The sequence below is a fragment of the Crocuta crocuta genome, unplaced genomic scaffold (genome assembly GCF_008692635.1).
Source record: "Crocuta crocuta isolate KB4526 unplaced genomic scaffold, BGI_CrCroc_1.0 scaffold445, whole genome shotgun sequence".
NCBI classification, from domain to species: Eukaryota; Metazoa; Chordata; class Mammalia; order Carnivora; family Hyaenidae; genus Crocuta; species Crocuta crocuta.
In genome coordinates, this window is record NW_027530847.1 from 1,511,707 (window position 1) to 1,532,972 (window position 21,266).

The 21,266-nt window shown below is 37.5% G+C and overlaps 1 protein-coding gene across 1 annotated transcript in view; it reads right to left on the reverse strand.

Moving 5' to 3' along the window:
• Positions 1 to 21,266, reverse strand: part of ASIP (agouti signaling protein) — a 142,009-nt gene that overhangs the window by 117,446 nt on the left and 3,297 nt on the right. The window contains exon 2 of the mRNA XM_077769368.1: positions 20,730 to 20,857. Coding sequence (XP_077625494.1) covers positions 20,730 to 20,771 — 42 coding nt within the window. The 5' untranslated portion in view covers positions 20,772 to 20,857. The remainder of the gene's footprint in view (positions 1 to 20,729; positions 20,858 to 21,266) is intronic.

Genomic DNA, 21,266 nt, shown 5'->3' on the forward strand with positions numbered 1-21,266 from the left:
AATTTATTTATATTTATTTTATTTTATTTTATTTTAATTTTCCTAGAGTGTATTTTAAGTTTCTGAAGGTAATCTGAACTTCTAATATTCTAGGCATTGAGCAAATTGATTCTTACTCTGTTTATACATTTCCAGGTCAGAAAAATTCTCTTCATATCTCCCTCATCAGGCGTCATCCTACTATGCCATAGTTTTATTTGTTTAGATGGGGGACAAATTCTTCTGTTAATACTCATAACTGGATAGAAGTAAGAATAAGAATCAAGTTTACCAAGTCTGTGGGATACTCCTGTGTTTTAGATAAAATCTGTCTTATAAAAATATACATGTTTAAGGAACTCTTCCTTTGGAAGAAAACAGATTATTTTGTTTTTACTTTATTGTTTCGCCCAATTTAAGCCTAAATTTAACAATGAAAATGGAATTTTCCTAGAGCATATGGAACTTTCTATCTTTTCTAAGAATGGAACTACAGGAACATTTAATGACAAACATTTTCCTCATAATACCAGTCAGCAAATCTGTGGAAACATTGATTTATTGCCTACTAGAAGCTGAGAATAGCAATAATAGGATATGTGGGAAATTTCAGAGATATAGATATATAGTTGACCCTTGAACAACACAGGTTTGAACTGTGTGGGTCCACTTATACATGGATTTTTTTTCAGTAATCATACTGGAAATTTTTTTTTGAGATTTGTGACACTTTGAAAAAAACCTGTAGGTGAACTGTGTAGCCTAAAAATATTGAAAAATTTAAAGGTTATGTATGTCAACAATGCATAAAATATATGTAAGTATTAGTCTATTTTATCAGGTACTTCCAGAAAATATATACAAATCTATTATAAAAAGTTAAAATTTATCAAAACTATGCACATACTTACAGATCGTACATGGTGCCATCCACAGTCAAGAAATGTAAGCAACATAAAGCTGCAGTATTAAATCATAACAGCATAAAATTAACTGTCGTATATATTGTACTGCTGTAATAGTTTTACAGCCATCTCTTGTTGCTATTGCAGTGAGGTCAAGTGTTGCAAGTATTCATTTAAAATGATGTATGATCTGTGTGCGCAGTTCAACTCTCCAGTAAATTGCCAGTCTCAATAAAAAGTGACCTCTCACAGTTCTCGTGTGTTTTCATGTGGTAAGTAAAATACCATGAACCTTGAGTACCACCACAGGACCCATACAAAGTGCCACTAGTGATGTTGGAAGTGCTCCCAAGAACAAAGTCATGACATTGTAAGAAAAAGTTGAATTGCTTGATATGTCCCGTAGACCGAATTCTGCAGCTTCAGCTGCCGCCATTTCAAAATAAATGAATTCAGCATAAAGACCATTGAAAGCAAGCAAGCAAGCAAGGAAGGAAGGAAGGAAGGAAGGAAGGAAGGAAGGAAGAGAAAGAGAGAAAGGGAGGAAGGGAGATTCCTGAAGCCATTGCTGAAGCTAAAAAAAAAGCCTTTCATTTTTTTGCAAAACACATTCTTATCTTGTATTGAAAATGCATCTTTTATTTGGTACAGGATTTCTATAAGAAAGGAATACCGACAGACTCTCCTTTGAGAAAAAGCAAAGACAGCATATGACACCTTAAAGCAAAAAGGATGCTGAAGGATCTAAAGCTAGAGAATTCAATGCCAGCAAAGGATGGTTTAATAATTTTAGAAAGAGGTTTGGCTTTAAAAATGTTGAGGTAACAGAAGAAACAACTTCTGCTGACCAAGAAGCAGCAGACAGTTCCCAAATACCATTAAGAAAATCATTGAGGTGATGGGGCACCTGAGTGGCTCAGTTGGTTGAGCATCCCACTTTTAAAAATTATTTTTAATTTACATCCAAATTAGTTAGCATATAGTGTAATAATGATTTTAGGAATAGAATTTAGTGTTCGTCACTTACATATAACACCAGTGCTCGTCCCAACAAGTGTCCTCCTTAATGCCCCTTGCCTATTTAGCCCATTCCCCCCCCCAATACCCCTCCAGCAACCCTCAGTTTGTTCTATGTATTTAAGAGTTTCTTATGGTTTGTCTCCCTGTCTGTTTTTGTTATTTTTGCCTCTTTTCCTTTATGTTCCTGTTTTTTATCTTGAATTCCACATATGAGTGAAGTCATATGATATTTGTCTTTCTCTGATTGACTTGTCACTTAGCGTAATACACTCTAGTTCCATCCACGTTGTTGCAAATGGCAAGATTTCATTCTTTTTGAGCGCTAAGTAATATTCCATTGTATATATATATACCACATCTTCTTTATCCATTCATCAGTCGATGGACATTTGGGCTCTTCCCATACTCTGGCTATTGTCAATAGCACTGCTATAAACATTAGGGTACATGTGTCCCTTTGAAACAGCACACCTGTATCATTTGGACAAATATCTAGTAGTGCGATTGCTGGGGTGTAGGGTAGTTCTATTTTTAATTTTTTGATGAACATCCATACTGTTTTCCAGAGTGGCTGCATTGAGCATCCCACTCTTGATTCTGGCTCAGGTCATGATCCCAGGGTCATGGGATTGAGCCTTGTGTTGGGCTCCACAGTGGAGCCTGATTAAGATGATCTCTCTCCCTCTGCCCCTCTCCCCTGATTGCACTGCATATGTTTTTTCTCTCTCTCTCTCTAAAGTAAACAAAAAAAATCATTGAGGATGAAGGGTATCTCCTGAACAGTTTTTTAAATGAAGATGAAAGTATCCTATTCTGGAAAACAAAATACCACAAAGGACATTTATTAGTAAGAAAAAGAAGTGAGCACTGGGATTTAAGGCAGGAAGGGATAATGTTTTGTGCAAATGAAGTTGGGTTTATGATGAAGACTAACCTTATCTATAAAGCTGCTAGTCTCCTATCCTTGAAGGGAAAAGGTAAACACCAGCTGACAGTTTTGTGGTTATAGAATAAGAAGGCCTGGGCAATGAGAACCCTTTTTCTGGATTGGTCCCATCAATGCTTTGTCCCTAAAGTCAGGAAGTTCCTTGCTGGTTTTTTTGATATTGAACAATACCCCTGGCCACTCAGAACCCCATGAATTCAATACCTGAGACATCGAACTATTCTACTTGCCCCCAAACACAACATTTCTAATTCAGCCTCTAGATCAGGGAGCATAGGACTTTCAAGGCTCATTAGACACAATACTCTATGGAAAGAAATGTCAAAGCTATGAAAGAGAACCCTGATAAAGAGAATATCATGAAAGCCTAGAAGAATTATACCACTGAAGATGCCACTGTTGTTAAAGAAAAAGCTGTGAAAACCATTAAAGACCAAAACAATATATTTCTGCTGGAAAAAAAATTGTGTCCTGATATTGTGCATGACTTCATAGGCTTTACAACAGAGCCAATCAAGGAAATCATGAAAGAGATTGTGGATATGGCAAAAAAAGATGGAGGTGAAGGGTTTCAGGGTATGAATCTTGGATAAATTCAAGAGCTAACAGACATGATATCAGAGGAATTAAAAGAAGGTGACTTGATGGAGATAAGTGTTCCTGTATCAGTACTAGACAATGAGGAAGAAGACGTAGAAGAAGCAATGCCAGAAAACAAATTGACATTCGACAATCTGGCAGAAGGGTTCTGATTACTCATGACTACCTTTAACTTCTTTTATGACGTGGGCCCTTCTATAATATGGGAAATGAAACTAAAAAAAAAAAACAGTGGAAGAAGACTTGGTACTATGTAAAAAAATATTTTATAGGGGCACCTGGGTGGCTTAGTCGGTTAAGCATCCGACTTTCGCTTGGGTCATGATCTCGTGGTTCGTGGGTTCGAGCCCCGCGTCCGGCTCTGTGCTGACTGCCAGCTCAGAGCCTGGAGCCTGTTTCAGAGTCTGTGTCTCCCTCTCTCTCTGACCCTCCCCTGCTTACGCTGTCTCTCTCTCTCTCCTAGAAATCAATATTTTAAAAAAATATTAAAAAAATATTTTTTAGAGAACTGAAAAAATCAGACAGAAATTATAACGTATTTCTGTAAAGTTATACCATGCGTGCCTGCCTCTCCTGCCTCCCTATACCATGCGTGCCTGCCTCTCCTGCCTCCCTATCCATCTCCTCCACCACTTCCATCTCTGCCACTCATGAGATGGAAAGACCAATTCTTCTTCCTCCTCCTCTTCAGCCTACTCAACATGAAGATAATGAGGATGAAGACTTTTATAATACAGTTCCACGTAATAAATAGTAAATAATCATCATGCTGTACAGTTAATAGACTTATCTAATGTGTATGTGTATGAGTGCCTTTGGTCACACCTAATAACTGTTGACAAGGACTGTATGAGATGTTTTACTGTCATCATCATTATTGCCTAAGTATTCATCGTGTAGTATTCATTGCCTAAGTATTTATCATGTGCAAGATCTTTAAGGAAGTGGATAGCCTATTCCTACACAGGTATGAAGTGAGTGATATTTAATATGAAATTAATGTGTTTGTTTTCTTACTGTATTATAACTTTGCTTTCAAAGAATTATATTACCAAATAGTATGTCTCTCTTGCTTACAATGGCATGTCAGCCTATCATCACAGGTAAGTTTTTAAAACATATAACAATATTTCTAATACTGTATTATAAACATGACTATAATACTATATGCCATAAAATTTTTATGACAATTTATTCATTAATGTATAGGCTATGTTACCATGAAGCAACCATATTGCTGCTTCTTCATTATCAATGCATGGATTGATTTACAATACCTATAAATAAATATAAAATTCTTTTTCACATTACCTTTTCACTTTGATGTCTAGTATTATTAATATGTATAACATCTACAGTGTTTTGTATCATATTAAGAAAATACTGATGTAGGTACTAACAGATGATTCATCTCGTAAACAAACAACATAGACTACAGTATCAAAAAATACAGTACAGTAAAGACATGAAGGATGTGAATTAGCTATGTAGATATCTGAGGGCACATATCCTAGGGAGATGAAGTAGCATGCCTAAACTACTTCAAGAATAGCAAGAAGGTCATTGTAGAATAGAACAGAAGAAGTTAGGTCAAAGAAATAAAATGGACTAGAACATACATGTTATATGGGCTTGGTTTTTATTCTTGGTCATGAAGGAAACCATTGTAGAGTTCTGAGCAAAGGAATTCTATGACTTAACTTATGGTTAACATAATCAATTATCAGGGGGAAAGGTAGAAGCATAAAGAACATATATTCATGAAGTTACTGAAATAATCCAGGCTAGAGATACAATGACTTGGTCCAGAATAATAGGTGGAGGTAGTGGAAAGTGTTCAGGTTCTGGAATTATCACCAAAGTACAGCCAGTGTGATTTGCTGACAGATTTGCTATGGGAGAGAAAGAAGTTAAACTTGATTTTATATATTTGGCTTCAGTAACACAAAGAATGAAGTTTCCTTCAACCAATAGTAGGAAGTGTTGTACAAGAGAGTGACAGGCACACATCAGTAGGAACACAAGGGAAGAAAAAAACCCAAGGTTGACTAGGAAAAACTTCCAAGAGAAGTAGGAGAGTGCAGACCAGAGTAAAGTAGCTGTCCAGTTATCTGTGTGATCAGTCATAAATGATCATCTCATCACTTCCACCCTACTCACCAAATCTCTTGGAAAACAATAACTTATGCTACTACTTATTTTGGAAACTGAGGTTCGCAGCACAGCTTTGTCCCAAACAAGAGTCAGGACTGTTCCACTAAAAGGTAGCAACTACAATGTAAGCCTATAATGAATTTAACCCACTAGTATCTATAATAAAGATTAATAATACAGAGGAAATAAATGGCCTTAATATATTTTGAATCGAGCTTATAGTACCATGTGTAAGTCTGTGAAGCAGATTTTTTATCAAAATTAATATCTAAGGAACTTGATTTCATGTACCTAAGTTAATCATTGTTTGGGATGGTGAACTACATTAACTGAGTAGATCTGAAATAGCCATTAGGTCTATAATTGTAAAAGTTGAGAATGGAATAATGGAATATTTCTAATAACAAAAGTACTCAACTATATGAGACAGAGATAATCTTTTTATGGGGGAAATGCCCAATTATAGAAATAGGCTTTTAATTATACTGTTCTTATTTTGGTAAAAATATCTATCTTTATTGTAGATCTGTGATCTGTATATGAGAATGATGATATAATTTTATTTAAATATAAAAATATAATAAAGAAAAAATACAGTATAGTACTGTAAATGTATATTCTCTTCCTTATGATTTTCTTAGTTACATTTTCTTTTCTCTGCCTAAATTATTCTAAGATTATAGTATATAAAAGTTAACCTACAAACTATGTATTAATTGACTGTTTATCTTACTGGTAAGGCTTCCAGTCAATAGTAGGCTATTAGTGGTTAAGCCTCTGGGGAGTCAAAAGTTATATGCACACTTTTGACTGCATGGTGGGGGGGGGGGTCAATACTCCTAACCCTCAGCATTGTTCAAGGGTGAACTGTGGTTGGAAATTTTGAAGTTCTTACAGTTTAATAGAAGAGACTGAATAATCCCTAACAAGTACACTAGAGCATATTTAGTGTCAGAGAGACTTAGCATGAGGCAGTTCTTTTTGAACATCATTCATTGCAATTTAGCTTCCAGGTTAAGCAGAAGAAACAGGAGGGCCAGAAACAATAATATAGCCAATAAGTCATAAAATGGGAACTTAACTGTGTGTCTCCCAGTTCCAGGACATTAATCTTGAGGATAACATCTTTCTGAGGTTCCAGGAAATCTATGAGAGTCACTGAATTCATAATTCAAAAAAATCAGTCAATAACACAGATGAGAACTCAGAAGATAGCAATGCTCTAGCATTCCAGCTTATTTCTCTCATTTTTGGGAAGAGTAGCATCTGTGACACCCAACTAAGCACAATAGCTCAAAGACAATGTTAGGGTTTTATTCTTCTCAAATATCTCATATAACTTCTAGTATTTCTCCAGGACTTCTCTATAAAGGAAATTCATGTCATTTTATGTAACAGGTCTAGATGAACACTAAATCTTTCCTTCCTTCCTTCCTTCCTTCCTTCCTTCCTTCCTTGTTGGGCGCCGTTTCTGAACGCATAAGTTGAGAAAGAACTCTTTGTGAGGTTAAGGTAAGTTGCACAGACTCTTACCATCAGAGGGTGACCGATATCCAGCCCCACCTAATTGTTTCTGCTTGAGCACCAACCCCCAAAGTACCCTGTTGATAGGTATTACGAGTGACTCATTCTGGCCTTGATATGCTGATTGCACTTTGTGAAGGAACTTACTGTAGGAGCTTCTTTTGTGGTTATGGGAGCAACATTGCCTTCCTGAAAGACCTGTTTTTCTTAATATCTCCCATTAAGCGATAAACAGGCTATTGACCCCTACTCACAAAGACCTAACTTTTGCCTTTACTATGCTAGTGCCACCTCTGGGCTGTTCCCCATCCCTTTTGCATATTAATGTTCTGGAGAATCTTTACTGATAAAATTTATCATCAGAATGCCACTTCTGTGCCATCCCCCAAACACTAAATCATAAAATAAAGTTGAGTCTCAGTGCAGAGAGGCGTGGCTAATGACCAGAAAGAATCTCATGACTCTCTCATCCCTCCCTCGCTGACACCATCCATCCTTCAGGGACTCCTGGACCTGGCCGGAGCTGGACTCTGGCACTTTCTTCCTTCTTCCCTTTTCTTCCCTTCCCTTTCCTTCCCTTCTCTTCTCTCTTTCTCTCTTTGATATTTTAAATGTTTATCAAGGTAATACATGTAAATACTTCAAATCTTATATGGTTAAAAAAATCATGTGGAACTACAAGACTCATAACAAAACAAAGCAGGAATATATTTTCACACACACACAGACACACAGTCTTGGTGGGGGGGGAGGGGAAGCAGTGGCTTCCTCAAAGCCTGAAACACCCTCCCAGACTCCTTTACTTGCTTCTTTTCATATTTACCAACATTTTCCTAAATAAAATATTTATACTGCTATTTCTTGATTTGTAAATTTTAAAAAGTACCTATTATAAGATAAAGATCCATCGCTTTATATTTTTCTTCCTTCTAGCCTCTCAATAGTTATATCTCAATATTTTAAATTAAATTAATGTTCCATGTTAACCTTATTATGACTCTATAAGTGTGGTTTAATTCTGGATCAATTAGTTCTATTTTTTAATTTTTTAAGTTTATTTATTTATTTTGAGAGAGAGAGAGGCGGGGAGGGGCAGAAAGAGAGAGAGAGAGGGAGAATCCCAAGCAGGCTCCACACTGTCAGTGCAGAGCTGGATGTGGAGCTCGAACTCACAAACCATGAGACCACAACCTGAGCCAAAATCAAGTCAGATGCTGAACTGACTGAGCCACCCAGGTGCCCCTGGATCAATTAGTTCTCTTATGGGGTGCCTGGGTGGCTTAGTCAGTTCAGCACCCAACTCTTGATTTCAGCTCAGGTCATGGTCTCACTGTCATGAGATTGAGCCCCTCATTGGGCTCTGTGCTAGGCATGGATCTTGATTAAGATTCTCTCCCTCTTGCTCTGCCCCCTCCTCTACTTGTTGAGTACATGCATTTTCTCTCTCAAAAAAAAAAATTAGTTCTATTATGATTACATTTACTTTCTTATACAAGTTTTTGTTCTTGGAATTAATAATTGCCTCAGTTTTGGGCTTGCCAAATTTTCTGTATTATTATCACTAATTCTTCCAGAAATGTAAAAATGCCTAAACTATTTTCAACATAGACAAACATATCAAATACTCTATCAGCTTCACTGTAAACACTCCACTGAAGCATTCCTTCCTTCAGTATGAACTGTTCCTCCCTAGGTCTACTATACTGCTGTCATCTTGAGACTTTCTTTTGTCTCTTGCCTTGGCTAATTCCCTTGCCTAAAATTTATATCTTTGTCTTTCTTGTTTCAGTAAAGCATGTCCTTCAGTACTGAATGAGGAGAAGCTGGGAGAAGGTGGATAGTAAATTTTTGATCCTTGCATGCCTGAAAATATATTTAATTGTCCCTCACACTTGACTTATAATGTGACTTAGTATAGAATTCTAAATTAAAAATAATATTCTCTCCAAATTTTGAAAGCACTATTTCACTGTCTTCCAGCAACCAGTGTTAATGTTGAGATATACGTGACTCTTATTACCTACTCTTTTTTAAAATTTTTTACATTTATTTATTTTTGAGAGAGAGAGTGAGACAGAGCATAAGCAGGGAGGGGCAGAGAGAGAAGGAGATACAGAATCTGAAGCAGGCTCCCAGGCTCTGAGCAAGCTCTCATCACAGAGCCTTATGCAGAGCTCAAATCTATGAACCGAACCAGGAGATCTTGACCTGAGCCGAAGTCGGACACTTAACCAATTGAGCTACCCAGGTGCTCCATTACTTACTCTTTTTTTTTTTTTTACAAATAGTTTATTGTCAAATTAGTTTCCACATAACACTCAGTGCTCATCCCCACAAGTGCCCTCCTCCATGCCCATCCCCCCTCCCCCCCACATTACTTACTCTTTTTATACGTAATGCATTTCCCTTTCCCTCCTCACCTCCCATCACTAAGATCCTTTTTATCTCTTGTATTTAGAAATTTTATGATGATGTACCATTGTGGCTTTTTAAAAAAGTTTATTTATAAATTTTGAGAGTGGAGAGGACCAAAGAGAGAGAGAGAGAGACAGAATCCCAAGCAGGTTGTACACTGTCAGCACAGAGCCTGATGCGGGGCTCAAACTCACAAACTGTAAGTTCATGACCTGAACTGAAATCAAGATGCTTAACTGACTGAGCCACTCAGGTACTCCTACAATCGTGTTTTTACTTCGTTTTTTTCCCCCAACATTATGCTGAGCATTTAGCAGGTTGTCAATTTAGAAACTCGTGTCCTTCAGTTATCAGAGATCTTCTCATAACTTCTTTGATAATTTCCTTTTTTCCATTTCTTCTCTATTCCTAGAACTCCTATTAGCCTCATGTTGAACCTTACAGATTCATCCTTTACTTATGTTTTTGCTCTTATTTTCCATTTATGTCTTTTTGTTCTCTTTTCCAGGAGATTCCTCAATTTTATATATAAATACTACTTTGAATTGTTTATTTTTGCTATTATATTTTTGATGTCCTTCAGCTATTATCCTCTTATCATCCTTTTTTTTGGAGCATCTTGTCATTACAGATGCACTATCTTATAACCATCTCTCAGAAGATGCTTATTGTTTTTAAAAATACATTCTTCTATTCTCTATATTGTCTCTGTTATCTTCTGATATTCTTTTTTTTTCTCTTCCATTTCTATTTGATGCTGCCTTTCTTGGTGAAGGTTTATCTCAACTATTTGTGATACTTTGCTGTCCCTTCATATTTAAGAGTGAATCACTACAAAGGTATTTGGAAGCTCTGTGTTAACAGGAAGTTTGTCAGTTGTTGGGCTTTATTGTAGGATGGTAAAGTAGGGACTTATTTGCTTTGTTGGGAGACCCTTAAGTGTCAGTATCTATAGATCTTGCTTCTGAGGTTATCCAGTTTTAAGTTTTTCCTAAAATTAATTCTCTATTCTCCTGCCTAGAGAATATAAGCTTTGCTGTCAGTATTCCTGGAGTGAAATAGAGTGAGAGGGCTTGGCAAGTTTCATCTTCAGCAAGTAGACATTCATCTGATCTGTTTTCAGTGTGGTATCCTCCTATCCCGGCCTCCCCAGCTATAATCTTTAGCTGGACCTGGTATCTCAGTCTGGAGTTTCTCTAGTTCATTTTTTCCTCCCACAGAATAAACCCTAGGGTTCTGCCATAGAAATGGAGGGGTAGGGGTGTCTGGGTGGCTCAGTTGGTTAAACGTCCGACTTCAGTGCAGGTCATGATCTTACGATTTGTGGGTTCAAGCCCCACACCGGGCTCTGTGCTGACAGCTAGCTCAGAGCCTGGAGCCTGCTTCATATTCTGTGTCTCCCTCTCTCTCTGACCCTCCCCTGCTCGCTCTCTCTCTCTCTCTATCGCAGAAATAAATAAAAAACATTAAAAAATAAAAAAAAAAGAAATGGTGGGGTAGTTGCTTAACTGAGCAGGATGAGGAAAGGACCTAGTAATTTAACTTCTTATATAAACCTTTAATCAATCCCCCTTTTCAGCCCTTCACATATCTCTGCTGCTTTCTTATTTGCTCCTTCCAACTCCTGACATTCTAGTGTTCTGCAATAGGAACTTGCTTGCCTCTTGTTAGTATATTCCTCTCAAGCATTTGGAATCTAGTTTTCTTAGCTCAACTTTCCATCTTCCAAAAATGTGTTACTATCCCTCATCTTCTATTGTCATTCTTACTCTCTTTGTCCTTCCGTGCTGATCACTTTTAAAATATTAACTGACTGTGATTTTAGTGAGTTAAAGAGAATAGGGATGAACACCTGTGTTTAATCTGTCCATGTATAAGAAGAATTACCAGGCTGTCAAGATGCTCACTCTTTTGTTCCTATAAGAAATGTCAGAACCAGAAGATTCAAAGATAAAATTCTGTGCTCATGAGGCTAATTGTGGAAAAAGCATGAGTCTGAGAACTGGAGTACCTATTTTCAAGTGCTGTTATATTCATTTATTGGTAGATTTATGTAAGTTATTTTCTGACTGTTTGTCATCTGTAAAATGGTGACAATTATCCCTATACAGCCCATCTTACTAGTAATGACCAAGGATGACAATTGACATAAATGTACAGATACACAACAAACATATATCATTTATCATTAACTATATCACTAATAGGCATAGTCAAATATATTTTGAGAGGCAACATAACAGAGTATAAACAATATGTGCTTCAGTTATACAGAGTTGGAATTAAATTCCATCTTTGTTATTCATTGTGTGATTTTGAGTAATGACTTAACCCCTCTGAGCTTCATTTTCCCTGTTCATAAAATGAGTATAGGGGCACCTAGGTGGCTCAGTTAGTTGAGCATCTGACTCTTGATTTTATCTCAGGTCATGATCCCAGGGTAGTAGCCCCACATTGGGCTCTATGCTGCCAGCACAGAACCTGCCTGGGATTTTTCTCTCTCTTTCTCTGTCCCTCCTCCACTCACGCACACATGCACTCACTCATGTGTGTGTTCTCTATGCATGTTCTCTTTCTCTCTTTCTCTCTCAAAATAAATAAATAAACATTAAAAAAAGATTCTTGAGGCACCTGGGTTGCTCAGTCAGTTGAGCGCCCAACTTTCGCTCAGGTCATGAACTCGCAGATCGTGGGTTTGAGCCCCACATCAGACTCGTTGCTGTCAGCACTAAGCCTACTTTGGATCCTCTCTGCCCCTCCTGCATTCATTCTCATTCTCTCTCTCTCTGTCTCTGTCTCTATCTCTCTCTCTCTCACACACACACACACAAATAAACACTAAAAGAAAAAGAGTCTCTCTCTCTCTCCCTCTACCCCTCTCCCCAGCACATGCTCTGTCTCCATCTCTCTCTCAAAAAAAAAAAAAAAAAAAAAAGAGTATAATATTATTAACCTGTCAGAGGCTTTTGTGAAGATTAAAGGAGATACTGAATGTAAGACATCTATTATAGACCCTGATGCTTTGTAGACACTCAGCAGATGTTACCTTCATACCTCCCAAATTTGGGACCAGCTTTCTCATGCTCACATGAAAATCCTGAGCTTGTATTTCCTCAATTAATGCTAAACCACATTAGTAATTAGCATCTTAGGTCATTTTAGGTCCTCATAAAGGCTGTTTATTTGCTGTGTTCCTGGAATTAAATTACAAGGTAAGCAGCCCAAAGTTTAAGAGTTCAATACATATCCTTTCAAGTGGTAACACGTTATTGCTAAGGCATCTTTAGGAATATTTCGTTATGAAACAGGATGTGAAACTTGTGATGAATATTAAAAGACATCAGGGACACTAGAATGCCTGAAAAACTACAACTGAAAAAAATTATCTTAAGCGTTGTTGGTTTGTTTGTTTTCTATTTGGTCCTCACAGAAACCCAGAAGCTAAGCAGGGTTTATTAACAACATTATCCTATTTAAAGATGAAGAAATCAAGGCACAAGTAAAAAAGCAACTTGCACAAGATTCATTGGTCATTGGGAAACAACCAAGAATAACCTTGGTCTTTTGACTCCCTGTTCAGTGCTTTTATCTTTTTTAATGACATAAAATTTACAATGTTAACCGTTTAAAATTTTTTTTTAATGTTTATTCATTTTTGAGACAAAGACACAGAGTGCAAGTGGGGGAGGGGCAGAGAGAGAGGGAGACACAGAATCCGAAGGAGGCTCCAGGCGCCAAGCTGTCAGCACAAAGCCCCACACAGGGTTTCAATTCACAATCTGCAAGACATTGATCTGAGCTGAAGTCAATCGTTTAACCGACTGAGCCACCCAGGTGCCCCTATGTTAACCATTTGTTTAAAAAGTTTTTAATGTTTTATTTATTTCTGAGAGAGAGACAACATGAGCAGGGGAGGGTCTGAGAGAGAGGGAGACACAGGGTCTGAAACAGGATCCAGGCTCTGAGCCAGCTGTCAGCACAGAGTCCGACGCAGGGCTCAAACCCACGAACCATGAGATCATGACCTGAGCCGAAGTCGGATGCTTAACTGACTGAGCCACCCAGGCACCCCTATGTTAACCATTTTTAAGTGTACATTTCATTTCAGTACATTCACACTGTGCAACCAGTCTCCAGAACTCTTTCATCTTGCAAAACAAAGCTCTGCTCCCATTAAACAACTCCCCTTTCTTCTGCCCCCAACCCCAGGCAACCACCATTCTACTTTCATTTTTATGCGAGTGACTACTCTAGGTACCTCATATAAATGGGAGTATATAATATTTGTCTTTTTGTGACGGGCTTATTTCATTCAGCATAATGCCCTCAAGGTTTATCCATGCTGCAATATGCGTCAGAATTGGCTTCATTTTTAAGACTGAATAATATTTTACTGGATGTATAACCACATTTTGTTTCCCCATCCATCTACAAACAGACACTTGGGTTTCTTCCACTCTTGGCTATTGTGAAGAATGCTGCTATAAACATGGGTGTACAAACATCTCTTTGGGACTCTCCTTTCAACTCTTTTGGGTATGTACCAGAAGTGGAATTGTTGGATCATATCGTACTTCTAATTTTTTGAGTAACCACCATACTATTTTGAAGAACAGCTATATATAGTGGCTGTACCATTTTATATTCCCACTGACAGTGCACAAGGTCTCCAATTTCTCCATATCCTAGCTAATGCTTGTCCTTTTCTGTTTTGCTTTGTTTTTTGTAATAGTTATCTTAATGGATGTGAGGTAGCATCTTCAGAGGTTATTTTCAGAGTTTTGCAGTCTTCTGAGATGACAAGACACTGAATGACCATGGGTAACATCACCAAGAATGTACAGCATTAAAATCCTACTAGATTTAAGACACTACTGTAGGATGCAATGATATATAGTCCCTGCGTTCAAGAATTTTACAATCTAGCTAGGAAGAAAGAACATTTGCATTTAAAAATGCAAGACAAGTAGTCTAAATAATATGTGCTACATGAAGACACAAAAGGGAAAAATAACAGAGGATGATTAGAAAATACTTTAAAGAGGGGCTCCTGGGTGGCTCGGTTGGTTAAGCGTCCAACTTCGGCTCAGGTCATGATCTCACGGTTTGTGGGTTTGAGCCCCGCGTTGGGCTCTGTGCTGACAGCTAGCTCAGAGCCTGGAGCCTGTTTCGGATTCTGTGTCTCCCTCTCTCTCTCAGAAATAAATAAAACATTAAAAAAAATTAAATACAGCTATTAAAGAATACATGTTCTTTAATAAAAAAAAAAGAAAATACTTTAAAGAGCAAGTGGCACCTCAAACATTTTTAAAGGGAGGGTTTATTTATTCAAGAGAAGAGAGGAAGAAGTTAATTTTTGAATTTCATTTATTAATTCATGCATTCTTTCAATAAACATGTATTCTGCTCCCAATAAGTGCTAGACACTGTTAAAGTGTTGGGGTTACAAAGTCTCTCAAGAGCAAGGCAGTAAGATATACACTGAGTATGGAAACCAACTTGACAATAAACTATTTGTAAAAAAAATAAAGAAAGAAAGAAAAAAATAAAGAAAAAGAAAATCAGACAGAAAAAAAAAAAGATGTACACTGAGTAGTGATAATCCAAGGTGCTGAGTGTATACGTGCTGCACTGAATCAATCCTTTCTAAAATCCTGCTGATAGGTCAAGAAGACAAATAATCTCCTTTTATGGTAACTCATAAAGAGAGTACATAAAGCACATTTCTTTCCTGACTATGTTCATACCCAATTGTTTCAAACAATACAGTTGAGGGGCACCTGGGTGGCTCAGTTGGTTAGGTGTCCAACTTTGGCTCAGGTCATGATCTCATGGTTCGTGGGTTTGAGCCCTGCATTAGGCTCTGTGCTGACAGCTCAGAGCCTGGAGCCTGCTTCAGATTCTGTGTCTTCCTCTTTCTGCCCTTCCCCTGTTCATGCTTTGTCTCTCAAAAAAAAAAAACACAAAAAAACAAAAAAACATTAAAAAACTCTTTTAAAACAAACAATACAGTTGAGAAGTTTCCTATTCTTCCTTGGGAAGGAGACTATGTGTAAGAAGATCAAGCCACTGCAAGTTAGTTATTAGAACTCATACTTATCACTCCATATGGATCCTTGCATTCAGAAACATGTGTAAGTTATTGGGGAAGCAAGGAAAGATGAATAAGACATAGATCCTGCCCTGCAGGATCTCAAAGGTAGCTACAACATGTGATAAGGGCTGTTGTAGGGGAATGAGAGAAAGCAAGCAGGAAGAAAGAAAGAGTTTTTCCCCTCTAGAGAAGTCATAAACTTCCTTTAAAAAGTAACATCTAATGCTGGCGAGGATGTGGAGAAACGGGCACCTTCCTACACTGTTGGTGGGAATGTAAACTGGTGCAGCCCCTCTGGAAAACAGTGTGGAGGTTCCTCAAAAAATTAACAATAGAACTCCCCTATGACCCAGCAATAGCACTGCTAGGAATTTACCCAAGGGATACAGGACTGCTGATGCATAGGAGCACATGTACCCCAATGTTCACGGCAGTACTCTCAACAATAGCCAAAACATGGAAAGAGCCTAAGTGTCCATCAACGGACGAATGGATCAAGAAGATGTGGTTTATCTATACGATGGAATATTACATGGCAATGAGAAAGAATGAAATGTGGCCATGTGTAGCAACATGGATGGAACTTGAGGGTGTTATGCTGAGCGAAATAAGTCCGGCAGAGAAGGACAAATACCATATGTTTGCACATATAGGAGGATTAGGAGGAACTTAACGGAGGATCGTGGAGGGGGGGGGAAGAATGGGGGAAACAGTGGGGGAGAAGGAGGGAGGCAAACCATGAGAGACTCTTGAATGCTGAGAACAAACTGAGGACTGATGGATGTGTGGGGGGCAGGGAGGAGATGGGCATGGAGGAGGGCACTTGTTGGGATGAGCACTGGGTGTTATATGGAAACCAACTTGACAATAAACTACTTGTAAAAAAAATAAAGAATAAAATAAAAAGTAACATCTAAGTTGTATCTTAAAGGATGACAGGAGTTCATCACCTAGGAAGAGGAGGGATGAACATTCCAGCCAGAGGAACAGCATGTTCAGGAAATATAAAGTAATTCAGTGTGGCTGGAACTGATAATACCTGATAGAGAGTAGAAAGAAGAGTAGAGAGTAAAGTGGTAGGAGAGCTGGAGAAGTAGACTATAGATAACTATTATTCTGAAGATAACAGAATTAACTGATTTTTAGGCAGAGGAACAATATGATTGGATTTTTTTAAATCAAATTTGTGGGCTCGATGGAAGATGAATTGGAGTTAAAGAGAATCAAGGAGACATCAAAGGAGATCAGCTGGTTAACTGGCTGGTCTTGCGGACACTTGTGGTAGAACACTAAGAGTTCAGGATTTCATATTTGATCTTCAAGACCATAAATCTGATATTCCTAATGCATCTAGCATGGAACAGATACTTGAGGATTGACTCACAATAACCAAATTCACAAGAAAACGTGGTATAAAGTATAATTCTAATTTACTAATGTTCATTCATTCATTGAACACAAAGAATCTACTTTGTGCTAAGCACTATTCTAGGTTCTAGGGACACAGCTGTGATTAACAATTTCCTGCCCTAGCAAAGTTACATTCTAGCATGGAATATATTTTTCCAGTGACTGAAATATTTGTGTCTGCTGTCCAAAGTATTTCATTACCAGGGAATCTAAGTTGATAATCAAAATATTCTTTGATGAATGATCAGAAAAAAAAGAGGTGGATGATTTTAAAGTCCATTTCATTCTGGCCACAAGTATTTCTGTGTACTAGAACAAGTATACGTTATAATGAATAGCTTAACAATGTTCTTTGGATTTATGATTTCTCTATCATGAACATTGCTGGATGAAAACAAACATGGCCATCAAGATGCACTACAAAGCTGAAGTAATCAAAACAGCATGGTACTAGCAAAAAAACAGACACATAGATCAATAGAACAGAATAGAGACCCCAGAAATAAACCCGTGCTTATATTGTAATTAATTGGCAAAGGAGGCAAGAATGTATCATGGGGAAAAGAAAGTCTCTTCAACAAATGGTGCTGGCAAAACTGGACAGCTACATGCAAAAAAAAAAAAGAAAGAAAGAAAGAAAAAGAAAGAGAAGAAAAGAAAAGAAAAAGAAACTGGACCACTTTCTTACACATACACAAAAATATACTCAAAATGGATTAAAGTCCTAAATGTGAGACTTGAAACCATAACTCCTAGAAGAACACATAGAGGCAGTAATTTCTTTAACATTAGCCATAAAAACATTTTTCTAGCTATTCGGTGAGGGAAACAAAAGCAAATTAAACTATTGGGACTACACCAAAATAAAAAGCTTTTGCACAGTGAAAGAAGCCATCAGTGGGGCACCTGGATGGCTCAGTCGGGTAAGCGTCTGACTTTGGCTCAGGTCATGATCACACGGTTCGTGGGTTCGAGCCCCGCGTCCGGCTCTGTGCTGACAGCTAGCTCAGAGCCCGGAGCCTACTTCTGATTCTGCATCTCCTTCTCTCTCTGATCCTCCCCTGCTCATGCTGTCTCTCTCTCTATCAGAAATAAATAAAACATTAAAAAAAAAAAAGAAGCCATCAATAAAACAACAAGGAAACCTACTGAATGGAGGAGATATTTGCAAATAATATATCCAAAATTATTTAATTAGGCTGCTTAATTAACCCAAAATTATTTGGGTTAATATCCAAAATATACAAAAAAACATATACAACTCAACACCAAAAATATCCCCCCAAAAATACAATTTAATAAGTGAGCAGAGGACCTGAATAGACACTTTTCCAAAGAAGACATACAAGTGGTGACCAACAGACATATGAAAAGATTCTCAACATCACTAATCATCAGGGAAATGAAATTCAAAACCACAATGAGATATCACCTTGCATCTGTCAGAATGGCTAGAATCAAAAATACAAGAGGTAAGGGGCGCCTGGGTGGCTTAGTCGGTTAAGCGTCCGACTTTCGCTTAGGTCATGATCTCGCGATTCGTGGGTTCGAGCCCCGCGTCGGGCTCTGTGCTGACAGCTAGCCAGAGCCTGGAGCCTGTTTCAGAGTCTGTGTCTCCCTCTTTCTCTAACCCTCCCCTGTTCACGCTCTCTCTCTCTCTCTCTCTCTCCTAGAAATAAATTTTTAAAAAAAGTTGAAAAAAAAATACAAGAGGTAACAAGCGTTGGCAAGGATGTAAAGAAAAAGGAACCCTTGTGCACAGTTGGTGGGAATGTAAATTGGTGCAACTACTGTGGAAAACAGTATAGAGGTTCCTCAAAAAATTGTAAAAATAGAATTATCATATGATCTAATAATTGCACTACTAGGTACTTGCCCAAAGAAAACAGAAACACAAATTCCAAAAGCTATATGTACTAATTACACTACTAGGTATTCACCCAAAGAAAACAAGAACACAAATTCCAAAAGCTATATGTACTCCTACATACATACAACATGTTGTTTCTTTGTTTATTGCAACATTACTTATAATAGCCAAGATATGGAAGCAGCCTAAGTGTCCATCCATAGATGAATGTAAAAAGATGTAGAGGCACCTGGGTGGCTCACTCAGTTAAGCATCCAACTTCGGCTCAGGTCATGATCTCACAGTTCATGAGTTCAAGCTCCGCATCAGGTTCTGTGCTGACAGCTCAGAGCCTGAAGCCTGATTCAAATTCTGTGTCTCCCTCTCTCTCTGCTCCTCCCCCCAAATAAATAAACATTTAAAAAAAGAAGATGCGGTATTTATCTGGAATTAAAATAAATAAGTAAATAAATAATGTTATAAATCAAGCTTTTAAAAAAAATGACATGGTACATACATACAATGGAATATTAGCAATAAAAAGGAATGAGATCTTGAGTTTGCAACAACATGGATGGCCCTAGAGGGTATAATGCCAAATGAAACATGTCAAAGACAAATAGCATATGATTTCACTCATATGTGGAATTTAAGAAACAAAACAAATGGGGGAAAAAACAAATAAAAAAGGAGACAAACAAAAACACTCTTAAATATAGAGGACAAACTGGTGGTTGTGGGAGGGGGCAGTAAAATAGATAAAAGGGATTAAGAGAACACTTGAGGAGTACTGAGTAATATATAGAATTGTTTAAGCATTACATTGTATACCTGAAACTAATAGAACACTGTACTATATTTCAATAATAATAATAATAAAAATTATTATTTCTCCTTTGGAAAGGAAGGAAGGAAGGAAGGAAAAGAAAGAAAGAAAAGAAGAAGACATGGATGTATCCAAGTTGAGGATTCTCTTTCTGGATTCCAGGTGAACATTTCAATTCTAACACACTCTTTTAGACATATTGCATCACAGTTGATTTTTATTATGTTAGCTTCAGTATTTTTTTTTACCATTTATTGTTAAATAAAGGCTCCAACGTCAACTATATCACCATAAGCAATCATGTTAAAATTTCAATACTATTGGATTTTCATCCATTAATTCAACAAATTATCCTCAAGGAATTTATATACACTCTAGAAGTGAAGTGAGATTATGAAAATCATAGGTAAACAACTGACCAATAAATGAAACAAATTGTGGTAAGTGTAATGAAGGAAAAGGTCAAGAGGAGAATGTAGTATCCAAGAAAGACTTAACAGTCACCTAGACTAAACTAGCAGCAGTGGAGATAGAAGTGGTAGGATTGGAGATTTATTTTGGACACAGAATCAACAAGACTTGATAATGAATTGGATGAAGAGGGTGAGGAAAAGGAAGGAAGGGAGTTAACAAGCATCTGGGTAGGGAGCAGTGCCCTTAATTTATGAAATGAGGAAGACATGTAGCAGAAAATACCCAGAATTCTGTTTTAAATACAGTGACTTTGAGATCTCTCTGAGACAAGCAAACATAGAAAAAGTAGGTACTTGGATATCTGTGGCTGGAACTCAGTGGAGTGGTTGGGTGGGGGAGAAAGAGAATCCCAAGCAGGTTCTGCACTGCCAGTGTAGAGCCCAAAGCAGGGCTCGAAACCACAAACTATGACAGCCGAAATCAAGAGTCAGATGCTTAACCAACTGAGCCATCCAGGTGCTCCAAGACTATGGGATTATTTTAAAGCTTATGAAAACATAAAATTTTGTATACACTTGAAGGATTATCATTACCTTTATACTGAGTAGCTGGAGATTTGGAGTGGTGCTAAGCATCAAGAATGGCCCAAGAGTAAATATTCCAATTGTCTATATCTGGATTTCTCACTATTTTTGTGGACTCCATAACTTGGCTTCTGTATCTATAAAACAGAAAAATCACAATGATTTCCCTCACTGTAATGAGAAGAAAATTAATATATGTCTATATATTTTGCAGAGATTCTTAGATGAAAGAGGTTAGGAAGACACAAGTAATTATTTGTGTTGATACTCTTATTAGCTTACTCTAAGTAGGATCTACCTTTTAGAAAACCTGGAAAAGGTTAGCTGTCATTACTTTGTAACTTTTGTCAGCTCCCCAGGGAATCTTGGCTTTCCTGGAAAACAAGCTACTACCTTGGGGGATACCTGAAATCTCTGAAGAGTCTCCTGAAAGTAGCTAGTTTGGGGAAGTCAGACCTGGGACCATGCGGTAATGGAAAAGAAGTCTTTTCAGAAAAGTGGTCAAGACTATTTGTTAAGCATACTATCATTTCCCAAACATGGATC